Raw genomic sequence first — 19,284 nt, forward strand, 5'->3', positions numbered from 1 at the left:
AAAATTCCAGTAATTAGTATTTCTAAGGTTCACCGGATAACACAGTGTTGCCTCTCTGTTAAGAAGTAATTAAATATTTGAAGTACAGTTTGTTGTTTTCTTCTTAGGTGTATCGCCGGGGGCTTCAGGCAATACCTCTTAGTGTTGACCTTTGGATACATTATATAAACTTCTTAAAAGAAACATTGGACCCTGGTGATCCTGAGACAAACAGTACAATAAGAGGGTATGTGAAACACTGATACTTAAATGTATTTAAAGATATAAATAAGTCAAGTATTCTGATATTGATAATGGAACTACTCATGAATGCTAAACCAAAAGTTTAACTTTTTATTGTTATGTTTTATTGTGTCAAGGTAGTATATTTTATTTGACCAAATTCTTATTTATAGGAAATAATAAGTGCTTCAGTGAACATCTCTTTACAAGTCAATGTTTACGTAGAGCACTCTAGAAACGTAACTTCTGTCAAAGGGAATCGCAGCTATGTTTTGTCAAATGTTCTTTTAAAAGTGGTACCAATTTTAAACTCCCATGGTGTATGAGGGTAGTCATTTTCCCATAGTCATGCCATGTTTTTTTTTTTTAACCTCCAGTAGTATTTCATTATCTTAGTTCACATATCTGTAGGTTGGTCATCCTGGTTTACCATCTTTTCAAATGCTGTCTATATAAGGCATTTTTACATTGCTTGTTCATGACATTTGCTCATTTTACTTTTGGATTGTCTTTGTTACTGATTATAGGAATTTAAAATGTGTTTTTGGTTTTTATTTTCATCAAATTATTGATATGTACATGTAGTTTAAAAAGTTAATGTTAAACTGCTTGTAACAAAAAGTGATCCCTCCACCTCTCTTTAAAATTTTAGCCGTTTCTTCTGATATTTTCCAACATGTTTATAACAGTAGCACTCTACTGCTTTCTGCTTCTCTCTCAGTACCTATAGACATTATCATTCTGTTATGGTAGATGAGATTTTTAGTTCACTTATACCCTGTCTTCCCATTCCTCATCTTTCCAGTATGGATATGTTTCATAGCTTTTTGTTTTTCCTGTAATTACCCCTTTCCTTCCCTCCCCCCTTTTTCCCATTCACCTGCCTTTCTTTAAACATTTAAAATTTTCTACCACCTCCAACAGGTACTTTCAGTAGTCAGTACTAATACTGAGTTTCCACAACGTACAAATGCTATATAAGTTATTTTTTGAAACTAAAAAATGTATGTATCTAGTGTTATTCTACTTAATCTGAACATTACAAAAAGAGAATTATGTTCTGAGAAATGTAAATTCCATTTTTTTTCCTCTTGGAGATAGCCCTCCTGGAACCTCCTCTTCTGTAATCTGGACTGGTTGCTGTATTCTGATTCTGTTGTACAGCAGTTTTTGGATTTCCTCATTACCATGATTCTAGGAGATGTCGTTAACTTTTTCCTGGGTATCAAGCTCTATTTATTTAGAGCTTGTTAGATCCTACTCTTTCTTGGTTCATGCCTGCCTTTTAGAGGAGTACATCCCATAACTTCCTGATAAAGGATGCTTGGAATGAAAAAAAGTTTTTTCAGTCTTTATGTCTGAAACAATTGATGGTCCGGTAGGGTGTAGAATTTTGAGGTGAAAGTAATTTTTCCTTAGGGCTTTGAAGGCATTTCTCCATCTATCTTCTGGTGTTGCTTTTGAGACGTATTATACCATTGTTCTTTTGAATTCTCTATGTGACTTGTTTTTCTTCATGGAAGCTTTTAAAATGTTCTCTTTATCTTTGTTGTAACTGCAATTGTGATGCTTTGGTGTGGACTTTCTTTTTCTAGTTAATTGTGCTTACTTAGTGGGCCTTTTCAATCTGGGATGCTTTAAAGCACATCTTTCTAGTCTTAGAAATGTTATTATTGTGTACATTCTTATTTTGATAATTTCTTTCCCTTGGTTTTCTCTGTTTTCAATAGTTGGATATTGGACCTTCTGATTTAATCATTTAATTTTCTTACCTTTTTCTCAATCTCCTAGGATTTGTTTGACTTTTTGAGGTATTTCCTTGAACCTTGTATTGGATTTTTAATAGCTACTATAAGATTTTTTTTTTTTTTTTTTTTTTTTTTTGCGGTACGCGGGCCTCTCACTGTTGTGGCCTCTCCCGTTGTGGAGCACAGGCTCTGGACGTGCAGGCTCAGCGGCCATGGCTCATGGGCCCAGCTGCTCCACGGCGGCATGTGGGATCTTCCTGGACCGGGGTGCGAACCCGTGTCCCCTGCATCGGCAGGCGGACTCTCAACCACTGCGCCACCAGGGAAGCCCCATAAGATTTTTAGTATCTAAGAATCTTTCCTCTTCTTTGAATATTCCTTTTCTTATAGCCTCCTATTCTTGTTATATGGCTGCATATCTTTTTATTTTAATATCCAAATTTTTTACTTTTTAAAATATTTATTATTATTTTAAATGTTTATTTATTTATTTTATTTTGGTTGTGTCAGGTCTTAGTTGTGGCATGCGAACTCTTAGCTGTGGCATGCATGTGGGGTCTAGTTCCTGGACCAGGGATCGAACCCAGGCCCCCTGCATTGGGAGCGTGGAGTCTTAACCACTGTGCCACCAGGGAAGTCCCATATATTTATTATTTTATTTATTTATTTGTTTGTTTATTTATTTATTTATTCATTTTTGGCTGTGTCTGGTCTTAGTTGTGGCACGCGGGGTCTTCATTGAGGCTTGTGGGATCTTCTGTTGTGGCGCACGGCCTTCTCTCTAGTTGTGGTGTGTGGGTTTTCTCTCTCTAGTTGTGGAGCGCAGGCTCCAGGGCGTATGAGCTCTGTAGTTGTGGCACGTGGGTTCCAGAGTGCATGGGCTCTGTAGTTTGAGGCACACGGGCTCTCTTGTTGAGGTGCTGGCTTAGTTGCCCCACGGCATGTGGGATCTTAGTTCCCTGACCTGGGATCGAACCCGCGTCCCCTGCATTGGAAGGTGGATTCTTTACCACTGGACCACCAGAGAAGTCCCTGGCTGCATATCTTTTTAACGTTTCTTTGAGGGTATTAAGGATAGTTGAAATTTTTCTCTGCCCTCGATGCTGTTTTCTCTTTTTTGTTTGTTTGCTTGTTTTCATTTCTGATATGTTTGATCTCTGGATTTCTGCTTATGTTAAAGATTCAATACTAATAAACTGAATGGAAGTTCTGTACTACATTGTTAGCTGGCATAAAGGGCTTCACAGTGCATGATCAGGTGGCTACTCAGGTTTTTGTTGTGGGACTCCCAGTGTTGGAATCCTTATATCTTATTCCTATACCAAGCAGTTTTTTCATTGAAGGATCATCTGATCTGCCTGGGGAGCATATACCTAGCTTCTGAAATCCCATAGCTGAGCAGGAAAGTGGGTTTAAGGCCTCTAACCATTCATTAAGCAAACCTTCGTCTAAACATTTTGTTCATTACCTGTCATCCTTCCTCTTCCAGCTACCTCCAGTTTTCTTAGTGTCTGGTGCATTAATTTCCTGAATTATTTTGGGATTCTGCAGAGGAATAACATGTATTTTAACTCTTTTGAAAATCTCAAACAAACATACACGTGTGTGCACGTACCCCACACACACACACACACACACATACACATGCATGTTCTCTCAATCCCTTATGTGTAATGTATTAAACATATTTCCCCCAGTTTTGGCACATCTTTGTTTAGGGTATCTTTATCATATAGAGGTTTGTTTTTGTTTTTTTCTTACTGTGGTTCAGTTTGTAATCTTTTATTGGTTTCTAAGTTTTGTGCCTATCTTGCCAAGAATTATAAATCTTGAATTTTTTTCTAATTCTTTTTATAGGCTTTTTTTTATAGTTCACTTATCTGACATTTAGCTTGTGTCTTTTGTGAAACAGATTAACCTTAGTTTGCATCTTTTGCAAGTCAGAGATTAACCTTTTATTTTTTTCCATTTGGAATAGTCTATCTTTTCTTCAATGATTTATTATTTTTTTATTTTTTAAATTAAAAAAAATTTTGTGCATTGATTTAAAATACCTTATCATATACTAAACTCTCACATATACATAGATCTATTTTGTTTTCTGTTTTGGAACTGTTTTGTTAATCCATTTTTCTGATACCAGGCCAGTGCCATACTTTTAATTATTATAGCTTTCTAGTTTCTTTTGATACCTTTCAGGAAAATGCCTGCTGCTTTGTACTTTTACAAAAATGTTTTGCATCTTTGTATGCTAGATGAATGTTAGAATTTGTTTTTTTCTCTTCCATCCAAAATTTCTTAGAGCTTTGATTGGCATTCAGTTAAAGTTGTAGATTAATTTAGGTAGTGTAGTTTATACTGTTAAAAATCCCTCTTGATTCTAATATTTATTTTGAAAACATGTACCTAAAATTTTATCCCATTGGGATATCAAATCCAGTGATTAAAATTGCTTACAGAAATCTCTTCAAATGAGCTAAGTATTTTAAAATAAATGATTTTGTAGTAAACTGTAACTGTGGAATTTTAGAATTAGGAGAGAATTTTGAGAGTTTTAAAATATATGTATATTTCTCATTACCTGACAAGGCAGCTGACCCCTTGTTGGAGAGTTGTTTTGCCAGAAAATTATTTCTTAAAGTGAGATAAATTTTGTCTCTTTGTCTTTTGCCCTAAAGGAATCTATTCAACAGACATTTCAAGTTTAATGAATATTTTAGTGTCTACTGTGTTACTCTTAAATGTTTGCAATGTAATTTGCATTGCAAATTTATATCATATAAAACAATATACAGTTACATAAAATTACATTTACCTATTCCCTTTATGTTTTCCCTTTTTTTAAAGCAACTGTTGTACACTTTTCTACTATTCCTTCTTCCTTTTACTCTCTACTTGTATAAAGTTGAATATAATTTTGAATTTAGCATTATCTTCTAAAATTTAGAAATTTTTTTTTTGCTTTTTTAAATATGGAGTTACAATTGATGTATAACATATTAGTTTCAGGAGTATGACAATGATTTGATATTTGTATATATTGCAAAGTGTAGAAATAATATTTTTAAAGTGATTTTATCTTGGAAAGATAACTTAGAGGTAATTTAATTTTTCAGAACTTTTGAGCATGCTGTTCTAGCTGCAGGAACAGATTTCCGATCTGACAGACTCTGGGAAATGTATATAAACTGGGAAAATGAACAGGGAAACCTGAGAGAAGTTACAGCTATATACGATCGTATTCTTGGTATTCCAACACAGCTGTACAGTCATCATTTTCAGAGGTGAGTGGAAAAATCAGGTCGTTAAAATTTTTTTGTGATTACTCAGGTAATTTCCAATAATGAGGATACTTATTCTCTTGAAATGTAAGATTATATTAGACACAAACAGGAATAAATTTTCTTGCTCGATAATCACAAGTTATATACACTTTAAAATTTTGACATTTTCAGTATAGCTTATAAAATGTTTAGGAACTTTACTGGTTTTAGACAGAAGGTTCTCTTTATCTGTTTTATAGGTGAGGAAACGATAGGAATCCTGTCTTTTGTCTAAGATATTTCAGAGTAGTGAAGGAATGGGAGAAAAGAATCTAAGTTTAATTATTCTTTATGGTTAACACAGTACATGGCACATAATAGATGCTTATTTAAAGCATAATGATTTACTAAAGGTCCATTCTTGTGATTCACATAACATCTTATATCCAAAAGAGCAAAGAATGTATTTTATGTAGTAAGTCTGGTTTATATTCAAACAATCAAAAATAGTTTCAGTTTAATTTTCTACTATGATAATCTGTTACGACTGGTATCATTTTAATGAGTGCTGTTAAAACAACTAGTTCTGTGTACTGTGATTTCCATGTTTCTGATGTATTCAAAGTATCCCACTAATAAGGATCCCACTAATACGGAATTAGTCTTTCTGAACAAGAAAGTTATGAGGACTGTTGATAAATGATAAATGTTTGCTATTCTTAACTGCCATATTTCTGTCATAATTTTTATAACTAGTATTGTGGTAGAGCCTGTAAACTTTAAGTAGTTATTAAGTAAGTGATTTATTATATTTTTCTTTACTAACAAATTAGAAAACTTTATGAAACGTTTGTACAGAACTGTGGATCAATTTGCTAAGCTATGTAGACCCAGGTTAGAAACAGAAAGCATGTGGACCTGAATATACCATCTCTGTTTTTCATGAAATAGAGGAGGTGGGCAGGTTTCTAGGGTATAATGACCTAGGGAGACACTTGCTGAAAGAGATTATTAACACAAGGGTTGGCATGTGGAGACGCTTGGTGAATTAAAAAAGTTAAAAGAATATTTTTAATGTTTTTTTAAAAGCTTTTTAAAAAGTTTTCTGGGACAAAGCGGGTTCCTGTCATAAACCAATTCTTCTAGGGTGTAAAGTATAGGTAAAATATATGATTATAATAATTTTATTGTTGGTAAGAAAAATATGACTAGGAAACAGTTATACAGACAGTATTCTGAGAGCCTTATTTAATCGTCACAATTAACCAGGTATAGGTATAGGTACTATTATTTATCTACATTTTATGGAAGTAGAGGCAAAGAAAGATTAAAGTATTTGCAAAAGGTCACAGAAGTAGTAAGTGGTTGGAAGCTGATTGGAACCTAGACAGTGTGGCCCCAAAGTTCTTGGTGTAGTATTTTTTTTTTAATATTTCACTGGGCTTTTAAAAATGCATGTATGAGTATAATAGAGATTAGTGGATTGCATTACACATACTGCTTTTTAATCTACTCTTTTTCACTTAATGTAATGAGACCCACTTTCCTTATGAGTATAGCAAACTCAAAAGTAGTGTTGGTATAAGTAAATCTTACAGTTTATATAAGTAAACTAATTCACATTACTAATTGCTTTGAGAACTGCTGAAATGTTTTCTTTTGCCAAATATACTTCTATTTAAAGTCAGTTATTTAGTGCTTGCCATGTACCAGATGATATGCATTTAAGTTGTAGGAATAAAGGCCCAAAGAAGATATGTATGCATTGACTTGGCCCTCAAGTTGCTCAAAAGTGTAGAAGAGGAAGCATGTGCTAAAGGAACTAAGTGCTGTAATAGAAATATTTCTATTGTGTAGGCTTGTACATTGGATATACACTGAACATTATCTCTAAGAAAATATCTAATTTAAAATCCTCCTTAGCATGAGTACTTTTGTGACATGATCTAATTCCTCAGGCCCAGTCCCTGGTAGTTCTTAAACTCTAGACATAACCTGAGTACTGATAATATCCCAAAGGGCAGTGATGTTTTATGCTTTTATGACTAATACCTTTTCCACTTTCCATTTGTCTGATGAACTCATATTCCTTAAGACCCATACAGCTTAATGTTTTCTCCGTGACACTTTTTCCCGTTCACCTAAACAGAAGTGTTTGTTTTGTCTTTTGTGCCAGCACTCTACCTACATTTATTTCATTTATCTTAGCACACTGATAATACTGTTTTGAATTTATGTCTCCTGTATCCTCATATGTCTGTCATTTTCTGAGGATTTTTAATTCTTTTTGGCCTTAATACCTAGGAACAGGTATTTTCCTTTATGGAAAACCCCTAACGAACTTTTTGGCCAACCCAGTATTAGGCACTCAGCCATTCTATATTGAATAAATTAGCTTTATAGTAGAAAAAGCTAATGGAATATTACTGTTTAGTATTATGCATATTTTATCACTATGTGAAAGAAGTTTATATATATAATGTGGCAATTATTTTATTTATTTTTATTGTATTTTATTTTTTAATTTATTTTTTGGCTGTGTTGGGTCTTTGTTGCTGCGCACGGACTTTCTCTAGTTGTGGCGAGCAGAGGCTACTCTTTGTTGTGGTGCGCGGGCTTCTCACTGCGGTCGGTAGCTTCTCTTGTTGCGGAGCATGGGCTCTAGGCACACAGGCTCAGTGGTTGTGGCACAGGGGCTTAGTTGCTCTGCGGCATGTGGGATCTTCCCTGACCAGGGCTCGAACCTGTGTCCCCTGCATTAGCAGGAGGATTCTTAACCACTGTGCCACCAGGGAAGTCCAATTATTTTAAATTTATGTTCTATATGTAGTTATTTTTCAGTTTTACCTTATTTCAAGTTTCTTATCTATGTCTTGACAATTTTTAATTTTAGTATTTATTTGAGTATTAAATCTGTTCATTTTCATACTACACATTTGAGAGTTACCTCCTCATTTAAAATTTTTTTAATAAGGCAGTCTGTATTTTTGTCCTCCTGGTGATAAAATAGGCCAAGTTAAGCCTCTGTATTCACTGATTTTGCAAAATTTAAATTAGTTTCCAATGTTATTTACATATGTTTGTGAAAGTTTTTTTTGTTTTGTTTTTTTTGGCCATGCCATGTGGCATGCAGGATCTTAGTTCCCCTACCAGGGATTGAACCTGTGCCCCCTGCATTGGGAGCACAGAGTCTTAACCCTTGGACCACCAGGGAAGTCCCTGTGAAAGTCTTAAAATCCATAAAAATCCAGGTGTCAGTAGCCTAAATCAATTTTAAGAAACTTGGGGGGAAAATCCATAAGGTTGGAGCATATGGTACATGTACAACCATGTCTGATAATTAGGTTGAAGAGGTAGGTCTGGGTCAGAGGCTAGGTCAGAATATGAAAGACTTCAAGGAGATTGGATTTTAACCTGAATGCAGGGTAAACATTGAAGTGATTTTGGCATGAGGGTGGGATATGATCCTGTTTACTATTTTATTTTTCATGTTTACTTTTTAATAACACTTTTGATAGCAGTATTGAGGTGGGGTTAGAAGCTGTGAGACTAGAGGCTGGAAAGACCGGTTTATGTTTATCTAGCTAAGTAGTGAGGAGGGCATGAAGTCATATTTAGAAGGTAGACTAAATTGGACCTAGTATCCAGTGGAATGTAAGAGATAAGGTAGGTGGAAGAGATTCGGCAACTTAGTGGTTGACTATCAAGATTAGAAATGTTGGGACTTTCCTGGTGGTCCAGCAGGTAAGACTCCACGCTCCTGATGCAGGGGGCCTGGGTTCAATCCGTGGTCTGGGAACTAGATCCCACACACGTGCCGCAACTAGTTCACATGCTGCAACTAAGAGTCCACATGCCACAACTAAGAAGTCTGCATGCTGCAACTATGAAGGCTGCATGCTGCAACTAAAGATCCCACACACTGCAACTAAGAAGTTGACATGCCGCAACTGAAGTTCCCACATGCCGCAACGAAGATCCCGCATGCTGCAACTAAGACACTGTGCAGTCTAAATAAATAATAATAATAAAAAGATAGAAATGCTGAGGGTGTTGATTTGTGGATGAAAGTTACACACTTACAGACATGTTGTATATAAGGTTCCAAATTGAGATGGTGTAGATATTTTAGCTCCTCAACTTGGTGTTTTCGATTAAAATTTGTGTGTGTGTGTGTGTGTATATATATATATATTAAAACTAGTGTATGTAGATAAATGACATGTTTTTCAAAACACTCTGCTTAAAATCTGTATTTCTTTATGCAGAGTGTTGGCAGTTGTATATACTAACCTGAAATTTAGGGAAAAGGTTTGGGCTTAAGTTAGAGTTTTAAAGTCATAGTATTCTTATTATTTCAAGCTGTATTAATAAGATTGGACAGAAAATATATAAAAATAGATGAGAACAAAATGCAGAGTGGAATCGTTGGGCATACTAGCATCTGGGGGCAGGCTGGAATCAAGGAGCAGTCAGAGGCTTGGAGGAAAACCAAGAAAGTGGTAACTCGGAGCCCAGGGTGAAGAAGATTCTAAAAGGAAGGTTAGTTAACAGCCTTAAGTACTGAGGACATTATTAGGATAGAGGCTGTACTATAAAACAAGTATCCATTTAATTTTGCATGTAAGAGGTACTTGGTGACTTTAATTAGGGCAATTTCATTGGAGTGTTTGGCACAGACATGTGAATTCAGGAGTAACTGGGAGGTGAGGAAGGAACTACAAAATTTGTTGATCATTTATAAGTAATCATTTATATAAACATGGATTGCTGTATTTAATTTTACAGTCACTTGACAGATGAGAAAACCAAGATTTAGAGAAGGGAAAAAAACTTTCTATAAGTCAAATAATTAGTAATGGACAGAAGTAGGATTTCAATGTATGACTTGTCCACGCCTTCTTCATTCCATTGCAAAGGCAGGAAGGAAATGAAGATGTCTGTAGACTGTTTTATCAAGTGGTAGGTTGTTACTGTAGAAAAGGAGAAAGGGTGTGGTGTTTTGGCGTCTTTAAATCAGAGTTCCTTTGAAAGAGTAATGTGTAGTAGAAATGTAACATGGGATCTAAAAATTATACTTCATATATACAGCTTGTATTTTTATTGTTTTCCTTTAGATTTAAAGAACATATACAGAATAACTTACCTAGAGATCTTCTAACTGGTGAACAGTTTATTCAGCTGCGAAGGGAATTAGCTTCTGTAAATGGGCATAGTGGTGATGATGGTCCTCCTGGTGATGATCTACCATCAGGAATTGAAGACATAACTGATCCAGCAAAGGTAGCCAGACTTATTAAAAAAAACTTTCAGTGCATGAGAAACTAAACTTTATGTCCCTTGACTGCATGTGTGGTATGACTTGTAGCTCATATAAAATCAATTTCTGATTAAGGCAGGTGGGAATTCTTTAGCTAGTTTGATTTAGAGTAGATAATGTATTTTACTATGAGACACCTGAAAAGCTGCGTTAGCTTAGAAGGATTATTTGGCCTATGTTGTGATGTACTAGCCCTGTTTTTTGTTTTTAAAAAGGCATATGAGAAAGTAGTTTATTAGGAAATACTTTTACAGATTTCAGTGTTGTTAATTGTACTTTGCACATAATTGATAATGGTTAAAAACCTCACTATTCTAAGACTATAGTATGGGTGGATAATACTTAAATGTAAGCAGTGATATTTAAAATTTTAGTATATAACTTGTGTGATTAAATTTTTTTTTCTTCCCTAGCTAATTACTGAAATAGAAAACATGAGACATAGAATCATTGAAATTCATCAAGAAATGTTTAATTATAATGAGCATGAAGTTAGTAAAAGGTGGACATTTGAAGAAGGTGTAAGTGCTTGCTTTTTTGTTATTGTCATTATATGCTTCAAAATACAGATAGGAATAATGCATTTTTCTTTTAGTTTTGAGTGATGTCTCTGCCTTTTATTTTTGCTTATTTAAGTAATGAGATATTTGTTATGGCTTCCATTATCAATTTTCCATTATTTTATCATCTTCCATTATCAATTTTAGAAACATTGAATTCAGACTTAACGTGAATTGCAAATTATCTTTAATCTGAACTATTTTATTACAGTTCAATTTTAAAAATCGATTTCATTGAGTTTTATGTACAACAAAATACCTATTTTAGGTACATTTAGGTAAAATGAGGTTTTTTTTTCAGAATTCTAATTCTTTATTTCTGTTTTTTTAAACATCTTTATTGAGATGTAATTCACATGCCATATATAGTTCACCCATTTAAAGTGTACAGTTCAGTAGTTCTTAGTATATTCACAGATAGGTACATACAGTTAATTTTAGAACATTTAATTAATGTTAATTTTAGGACATTTTCATCATCCCAAAAAGAAATCCCTTACTCTTCAGCTTTCACCCCTCTACTCCCTCATCTGCTTACTGCCCCCAACTCCCAGCCCTAAGGTACCGCTAATCTACTTTCTGTTCCTATAGGTTTCCCTGTTCTGGCTTTTCACGTGAATGGAATCATGTAGTTTGTGTTTTTTTGTGACTGGCTCGTAAAATGAGTTTTGACAAATGTATATGCGTTGTGATCACCACAACAATCAGGATATAGAACTACTCTGTCACCTTAGAACCCCTTTTCAGTCAGTAACCTACACTGCACTCCTACCCCAGGCAACCACTGATCTACTTTCCTTTTTTTTTTTGTTACATTCACTAGTTTGTTTTATTTTTTAGATTCCACATATAAGTGATATCAAATGGTATTTGTCTTTCTCCTTCTGACCAACTTCACTTAGTATGATAATCTCTAGTTGCATCTATGTTGCTGCAAATTGCATTATTTCATTCTTTTTATGGCTGAGTAGTATTTCATTGGTGTATATTTACCACATCATCTTTATCCATTCATCTTTGGATGGACACTGATCTGCTTTCTGTTACTGTTGTGTAATTGTTCAATTCTAAAATACTCAGCAAAGAATACAGTTTTCTGAACATAAAATTGTATAGTTCTGTTAAAATGACTGGGTAAGTGGAAAATACATTCTGTTTCTTCAATTTATACAGCCTAAGTAATTAAAGGGATTTTAATTTTAGAAGTTTTTTTACTCATGAGATACGGTGATTAAACTTTTTGGTTCATTATTATATTTATAATTTAAATAATTTGTAGTACTGTAGTCATTCATATTTTGGTGTTGGTACTGGTTTACTTTCATTGTGTCATGCTTTTATTACAGATTAAAAGACCTTATTTTCATGTGAAACCATTGGAAAAGGCACAACTGAAAAACTGGAAAGAATACTTAGAATTTGAAATTGAAAATGGGACTCATGAACGAGTTGTGGTTCTCTTTGAAAGATGTGTCATATCATGTGCCCTCTATGAGGAGTTTTGGATTAAGGTAAGAAAATTATATGCTCTGAAACTTGAATATATTATAAACATTGATCTAGTGACTAACCTTTTTTGTACTTCTGTTGAATGTTGTTCATATAACTATATCTGTTGCATTAGGAGATGGTCTGCTTGCAACCAGATTTGACTGCTGCATATGCCAACCTCGTTGCCTCTCTTCGTCCTTCCTTACAGAAACTAGTCTAGTGGTTCAATAAAGGTGCTGAATGGGTTTAAAAATAGAATTTTATCGTTCTGTCACATATTTAATGGCTTGTTCAACTGTAAATTATTCAGTATTTCCTCTGTTTCTGTATGTAGTATGCCAAGTATATGGAAAATCATAGCATTGAAGGAGTGAGGCATGTCTTCAGCAGAGCTTGCACAATTCATCTCCCAAAGAAACCCATGGTGCATATGCTTTGGGCAGCTTTTGAGGAACAGCAGGGTAAGAATGAGGAAATTCAGTTGGTATTTTGGGATTTAAGTTACTTTAGGATAAAGTTATAGGAATTGAGTCTTGAGAGATGGTGTAAAGCAGAGGTCAGGTAAACTTTTTCTATAAAGGGCCAGATAGTAAATATCTTAGGCTTTGCAGGCCATATGGTCTCTTTCCTAACAACTCTGCATTGTAGCTCCAAAATAGCCATAGGCAATAACATAAAAAAATGAACATGGCTGTTTTCCATTTCAAAAAAAAAAAAAATAGCCAGAGGGCTGGATTTAGCCTGTGGGCTGTTATTTGCCAATACCTGGCATAAAGGATATTTCATACGTTTAAACAAAAGCATAAACATTTAATTACTATTTCTAGGTAATATTAATGAAGCCAGGAATATCTTGAGAACATTTGAAGAATGTGTTCTAGGATTGGCAATGGTTCGTTTGAGAAGAGTAAGTTTAGAACGACGGCTTGGAAATATGGAAGAAGCTGAACGTTTGCTTCAGGAAGCCATTAAAAATGCCAAATCAAATAATGAATCATCATTTTATGCTATCAAACTAGCCCGACATCTTTTCAAAATACAAAAAAACCTTCCAAAATCAAGAAAGGTGCTTATGGAAGCTATTGAAAGAGACAAAGTATGTATTTGTGTTTTTTAGAATATCTTCCATTAAAAAAAAGTAGTCTTTGTTGTTGTTTTTCATTTTGGCAACTATGATGAAAGGTTTGGTCTGTATGTAATATATTTTATTACTAAATGAAGACAGCAGTCCCTCTAAACTGATGTTGCCATTTTAAAAAAATTTCAAGTTATCATTAAAAGGTTGAGAAAATTAACGTTGGATTTTCTATTTTCTCCACATTTAGAAATTTTATGGCAATTTTATTGATTATTAAGTAGAGTAGAGGGCCTGAGAACACTTTATAAACAAAAGTATGGCGGTTGCCTACATTGTAACAAATGTAACAGTGAGATTATTCTCCTTTTCTAAAGTATTTTCTTTTTTATACCAACTGATGTCAAAAGACAGTGTCTAGGAAATTTCTCATTTTTTAGATTTTCGGCTAATGACAGGTCTGTTTAAGATGCAGGTTTATAAGAGGTTTGCTTCCAGCTGCAGTGAGGAAGATTATTTATGGTTGTGAAGATTTAGATTACTGGGAACTGTAGAGATCATTTTTTTATGTTTTACTTCATATTTGTTATGGTAGGTCAAGCTACATTAAACCCAAGATAGGATATAGGGTTTTAATTTATTGGCATTTAACAATTTGCATAGTTTAGGAGATGCTAGGATGATGTCTCTACCTACCAATGTGCTTATTAGTTTTTTACTTGTTTATTAGATGTATGCTGAAAAAATATAACATGAATTACATTTTAATACAATTTTCAATATTGAATTTTTCAAGTTGAGACATAAAAATTAAGGCATTTAAAATATCTGTCTAATCAAAATATCTTAGAAATATGATTAATTGGTACTGCTTTTTACACAGGAGAACACAAAGTTATACCTCAATTTACTTGAAATGGAATATAGTGGTGACCTCAAACAAAATGAAGAAAATATCCTAAATTGTTTTGACAAAGCTATACATGGTTCATTACCTATGAAAATGAGAATTACATTTTCTCAGAGAAAAGTGGAATTTCTTGAAGATTTTGGTTCAGATGTTAATAAGTAAGATCTTAATTACATATTATTATCTATCTGAATGGTAATAGAGCACTGATAATTTTGGATGGGAATTTGATGATGAGTACAAAATAATATATTGTTAAATTTAAAATGTTTCCTAGGTTTCTTTTTCCTCGGGTATATGTGGGGGTAAATTCAGTTTTGCAAATGTCTATGTGCTTAATGAGAAGGACATATGGTTTGTCTTTCCTTCAAAATTATTTTCAGAATTTTAGCATGGTAATTTAAACAATGAGTAGATGAGAGAAGGCAGGAGGCAGGAATTCTATGAAAAAGGAAATGGGTGAAGGATTGAACCCTGAAACACAGAAACATTTAATATATAGACCACCAGGGCTTCCCTGGTGGCGCAGTGGTTGAGAGTCCGCCTGCCGATGCAGGGGACACGGGTTCGTGCCCTGGTCCGGGAAGATCCCACATGCCGCGGAGCGGCTGGGCCTGTGCGTCTGGAGCCTGTGCTCCGCAGCGGGAGAGGCCACAACAGTGAGAGGCCCGCGTACCACACACACACACACAGCACACACACACACAAAATATATATATAGACCACCAAAGGTAGATGAGGTTTTCTGGAATAGGAATGCCATCTCAGATTAGAGAAGAGGATGGGTATGGTTTTACAGATCATGCCTTAATGACCTCATCTTCATGCATTATAAAAGGCTAAGAGATGAGGGTGGGAAAAAGGACAAGTTTAAAATTTAAATCTGCAAAATAGAAGAGTAGAAATATTGATTAGAGCATTGCTGCCGTTCCTTTCTTAACTGGTTCTAGTAAGGAAATACCCCAATTCCTGTTAGGCAAGTTTGTATACATTTTTGATGGCTAAGTAAGATTTTAATTAAACTGAAAAACATTTAATATGAGTTACATTTTAATACAACTGTATATATGTGCTTGGCACATTAAAAGTTTTATAATTACCTAATGTGAAGTACATTAACAGTCTAACGGAGGGGAGGAGGTGCTGGTCTTTTAATAGACAAAGAGAGGCTTAAAGAGAGATTAGGCAGTTTTTCCAAGGTCACTTAGCTATTACATTGTGCAGCTGGAATTAGAACCTACTGTGGAGCCTGTGTTCTTAACCACCTCATGTGCTGTATGTGTTTTCTTTTTGTTTTGTACTGAAGAAAGTATACAAAAGAAATGGCATACGTAATTCTAGCTTTTAGTCTAGTTGGATGGTATGGTGACTAGAGAGGCTGTACATAAGTATGTGAGGTAGCATATAACTGTTAAGAAGGCTGTGATCTCTCTGGAACAGAATGTATTTGGCATCTTTCATAGAGGAGGTGGGGCTTCATTTAGTTATTACTGGATTCTGATAAGCTAAGGAGAGGATAAAATGGTGGAAGCAAATTAAAGTTCATGTAAAAAGAATATTTGCTTGTTTGGAGGGTTTTATGAAGCGGTAAAAGCTTGATGCTAAATGTGCTGTATTTTAAAAGCTAGACTGAGTTCTGGCACATGTACACGGTTGACAGTAGGAAGCTATTAGAGTTTTGAATTAGATTAAATAACATATTTAAATTTGGCAGTAATATACAGACAAATCTGAGGTTCCACACAAGGATGCCAGTTAGGCCCTTGCAAATATAGTTATGGAGGGTCTGAGTATCGGGTCTAAGATTGTTGTATTTGAAATTTAAAAAGGGAGTGATATGGAAAATAAATGAGTCGCTTAGAAATTTAGGTAGCAGTGTAATGAATTGGTAAGAATTAATGTTCAATCAAATATAGGATTAAATCCTCTCACTTAATATTTTGTATTCCTGTTTTCAGATTTTCTCATATGAATATTGAGTCTCTTGTTGCCAACCCATGAGTTGTTAAAGGTCTTAAGGAAATTAGTCCATTTAAAGTCCTTTATGTTGAGTAAACACTGAACCAGAAATTACTGGTATTGACAGTTTTTGCCCCAGGAATATTGTGGGACCAGTGTTACTGTTAATTGTTATTAAATGTATACATATGCAGGCTGTCCAGGGAAGTTGAACATGCATGTAAACATCAAGGTCATTTCCACAGAAATGTTAATTATCTGTGTTCAGGTTTCTGATTACCTTAAAAAATAAGGCCATCTTTGTCTTTCTAAAAAATATTTAAGAAAGTGGTAAAAGGAGGGCATTTCTTGGTGGTCCAGTGGTTAGGGCTCCACGCTCAAAAAAAAAAGAAAGTGGTAAAAAGGAAAACAAAATCATTATGATTTTAAAGTCAGTTTGGCTTCAATTGACATTGTTTTTGAAGTTCTAAGTTCCAGGTGAGACCTATAATACATATCACATTAATTTTTTTATTTATTAAAAATTATCTTTTTAATCAATGATAAATAATTATACTGTAGTTTTATTTTAGTTCTAATTCAGTTTATCACATGGCCAAAGTTTACACTTTATCCTAACTGGTGGCAGGTGTCTTTAATAAGCATTGTTAAGTTAGATCTCAAAAGTATACAATTATGTAACTGTCAGGACTCGTGGTTGCACTGGACGAAAACATATTGTCAAGGTCACTGTCTTTGTTGTGTGATAGCTCCTTAGTTGGGCTCTCCCCATGTGTTACAAATAATAAAAAACAGGTAGCTCTTGGCCAGTATCCCATTAGCTTTAGCCCACTGTAGTACAGAGAACAGGCACTTTTTCAGTAGCTCAGTCAAAAATCCTGGGACTTACTGACATCCTGGTTTGAGTCACATGATCACCTCTAAACCACTCATTAGTCAGAGATATGTAGTAAGGTAATTGGCTAGGCCTATATATCTCTGAAGCCTTATAAATGAACCACATGGACTGAGAAGGAAAGTGTAAGGCAGCGGTTTGCCAAAGCAAATAACATAGAAAAGGTAGCTGGGGGCAGTTTTGCCTGCTGGATCATTTCTTTTTCCAAAAGGATGTTCATTGCAACATGCTTTTGTTTCCCTAAGTGGAAATAACTTAAAAACTTTAAAAATTTAAGTTTGGCTTTTGTCTATTCCAAAGGATTGTTTTTCCTTCCCTCTCAGGCTTCTGAATGCTTATGATGAACATCAAACACTCCTAAAAGAACAGGATTCTTTAAAAAGGAAAGCAGAAAATGGGTATGTAACTTCCTGCTGAATCAAGAAGGGATGCTTAAAAGAAGGCATTTCATTGTGGAAATCCCTTTAAAGATAATTATTACCTTTATGTTGTGGTAATTTATTTTCATGATTTGAAATCATATAAAACAGAGTGGTCAAGAACTTCAGATGAATGTACACAGGTGACATTCATCCATTTGTTAAAAGTACTTATCTGTGGGAATTCTGAAAGTTTCCATTTTGACCTTTGATTTAGATCAGAAGAACCAGAGGAAAAGAAAGCACACACAGAAGATACAACTTCATCATCTACACAGATGATTGATGGTGATTTACAGGCAAATCAAGCTGCATATAATTATAGTGCCTGGTATCAAGTGAGTTTACATAATTATAATTGAATTTTTTGTTAATAGATGTTATTAGAAATGCATAAATGAGGATAGTCTTTTTTTTTTTTTCCCTTTAGAAAAAACAACTCTTTGCTTCGGTTGCAGATTGTATAATACATAGTCTTCTGGTTAAGACTTGGAATTTCAGCAGTGAACACATGCTTGTTTTCTTAAATATACCTGCTTTATTTACATTTTCATATAAACTCAGCCATAGTTCTTGTATGCTAACATGTTTGCTTTTTCCTTTCAGTACAATTATCAGAATCCTTGGAATTATGGACAGTATTATCCTCCCCCTCCAACCTGATGGGAAAATTAAATATCAGATGGAGTGTGTGAAAAGTTTGAAATTATTTTTTTTTAATGAGGGATGTAAACATAGCATAAGCTTGTTGTATTTGATAACTTGTCTTCCCTGTTTCTGTGTAACATGATTTGTTCAGTAATAGGGGAAAATGTCACTTAGTAGCTTACCACAGATACTATTTCCTACCATTTATAAAATTTACTTTTTATTGGAGAACTATTTTTTTGATTTTTGCATTAAGTGGTCTAGAATTCTTTTGCAATGCATTTGCAACAGAGTTTTGTAGCCTTAAGGGTAGGGAAAAAAAACTGACTGCAAATCATGTCAGTGTAGTACAAGATTCTGAAAATACATAAGGGCTGGTTATTAAGGATTTACCTCCTCCTTAAAAAAAAAAATGGCTTTTTAACCTTTGCTGACAAGATATTGTCTGTGTGGTTCAATTATCCTTGTGAATTTGGATCGAACAGCAGAAGATACCTATTAAAATATTGTCTTGGAATAGAGATTATAAATGAGGAAATGGAATGTTTGCATCCCTTTAAAAAATGAAAATCATATCAAAACTGTTGTTTCAGGAGACTTTGTATTTGGAATATTCATGTTAAAACTTGTGAGCAAGCTTTCATTTTGATCAAACTGATCATCTTCATTTTTGTAATAAAACTGAAGACTCATCCAATGATTGTTATGAATTTATTGGGGGGGAATCACCTAATAATATTAACTTTATATTAACCAGTATTAGTGGTTTATTGG

At 34.3% G+C, this 19,284-nt stretch overlaps 1 protein-coding gene across 5 annotated transcripts in view; it reads left to right on the forward strand.

The window, feature by feature from the left end:
• PRPF39 (pre-mRNA processing factor 39) overlaps positions 1–19,202 on the forward strand; it is a 38,017-nt gene extending 18,815 nt beyond the window's left edge. For all 5 annotated transcript variants that reach the window (XM_082619452.1, XM_082619453.1, XM_082619454.1 and 2 more), the window contains 11 exons: positions 108–226; positions 5,087–5,254; positions 10,351–10,516; positions 10,967–11,074; positions 12,460–12,624; positions 12,939–13,065; positions 13,432–13,700; positions 14,563–14,747; positions 17,767–17,841; positions 18,080–18,200; positions 18,469–19,202. In XM_082619452.1, coding sequence (XP_082475578.1) covers positions 108–226; positions 5,087–5,254; positions 10,351–10,516; positions 10,967–11,074; positions 12,460–12,624; positions 12,939–13,065; positions 13,432–13,700; positions 14,563–14,747; positions 17,767–17,841; positions 18,080–18,200; positions 18,469–18,525 — 1,560 coding nt within the window. In that variant the 3' untranslated portion in view covers positions 18,526–19,202. The remainder of the gene's footprint in view (positions 1–107; positions 227–5,086; positions 5,255–10,350; positions 10,517–10,966; positions 11,075–12,459; positions 12,625–12,938; positions 13,066–13,431; positions 13,701–14,562; positions 14,748–17,766; positions 17,842–18,079; positions 18,201–18,468) is intronic.
• Positions 19,203–19,284: the final 82 nt, after the last annotated feature.

Source organism: Mesoplodon mirus, assembly GCF_964341445.2.
Source record: "Mesoplodon mirus genome assembly, chromosome: 4".
In the NCBI taxonomy this organism is placed as follows: domain Eukaryota; kingdom Metazoa; phylum Chordata; class Mammalia; order Artiodactyla; family Ziphiidae; genus Mesoplodon; species Mesoplodon mirus.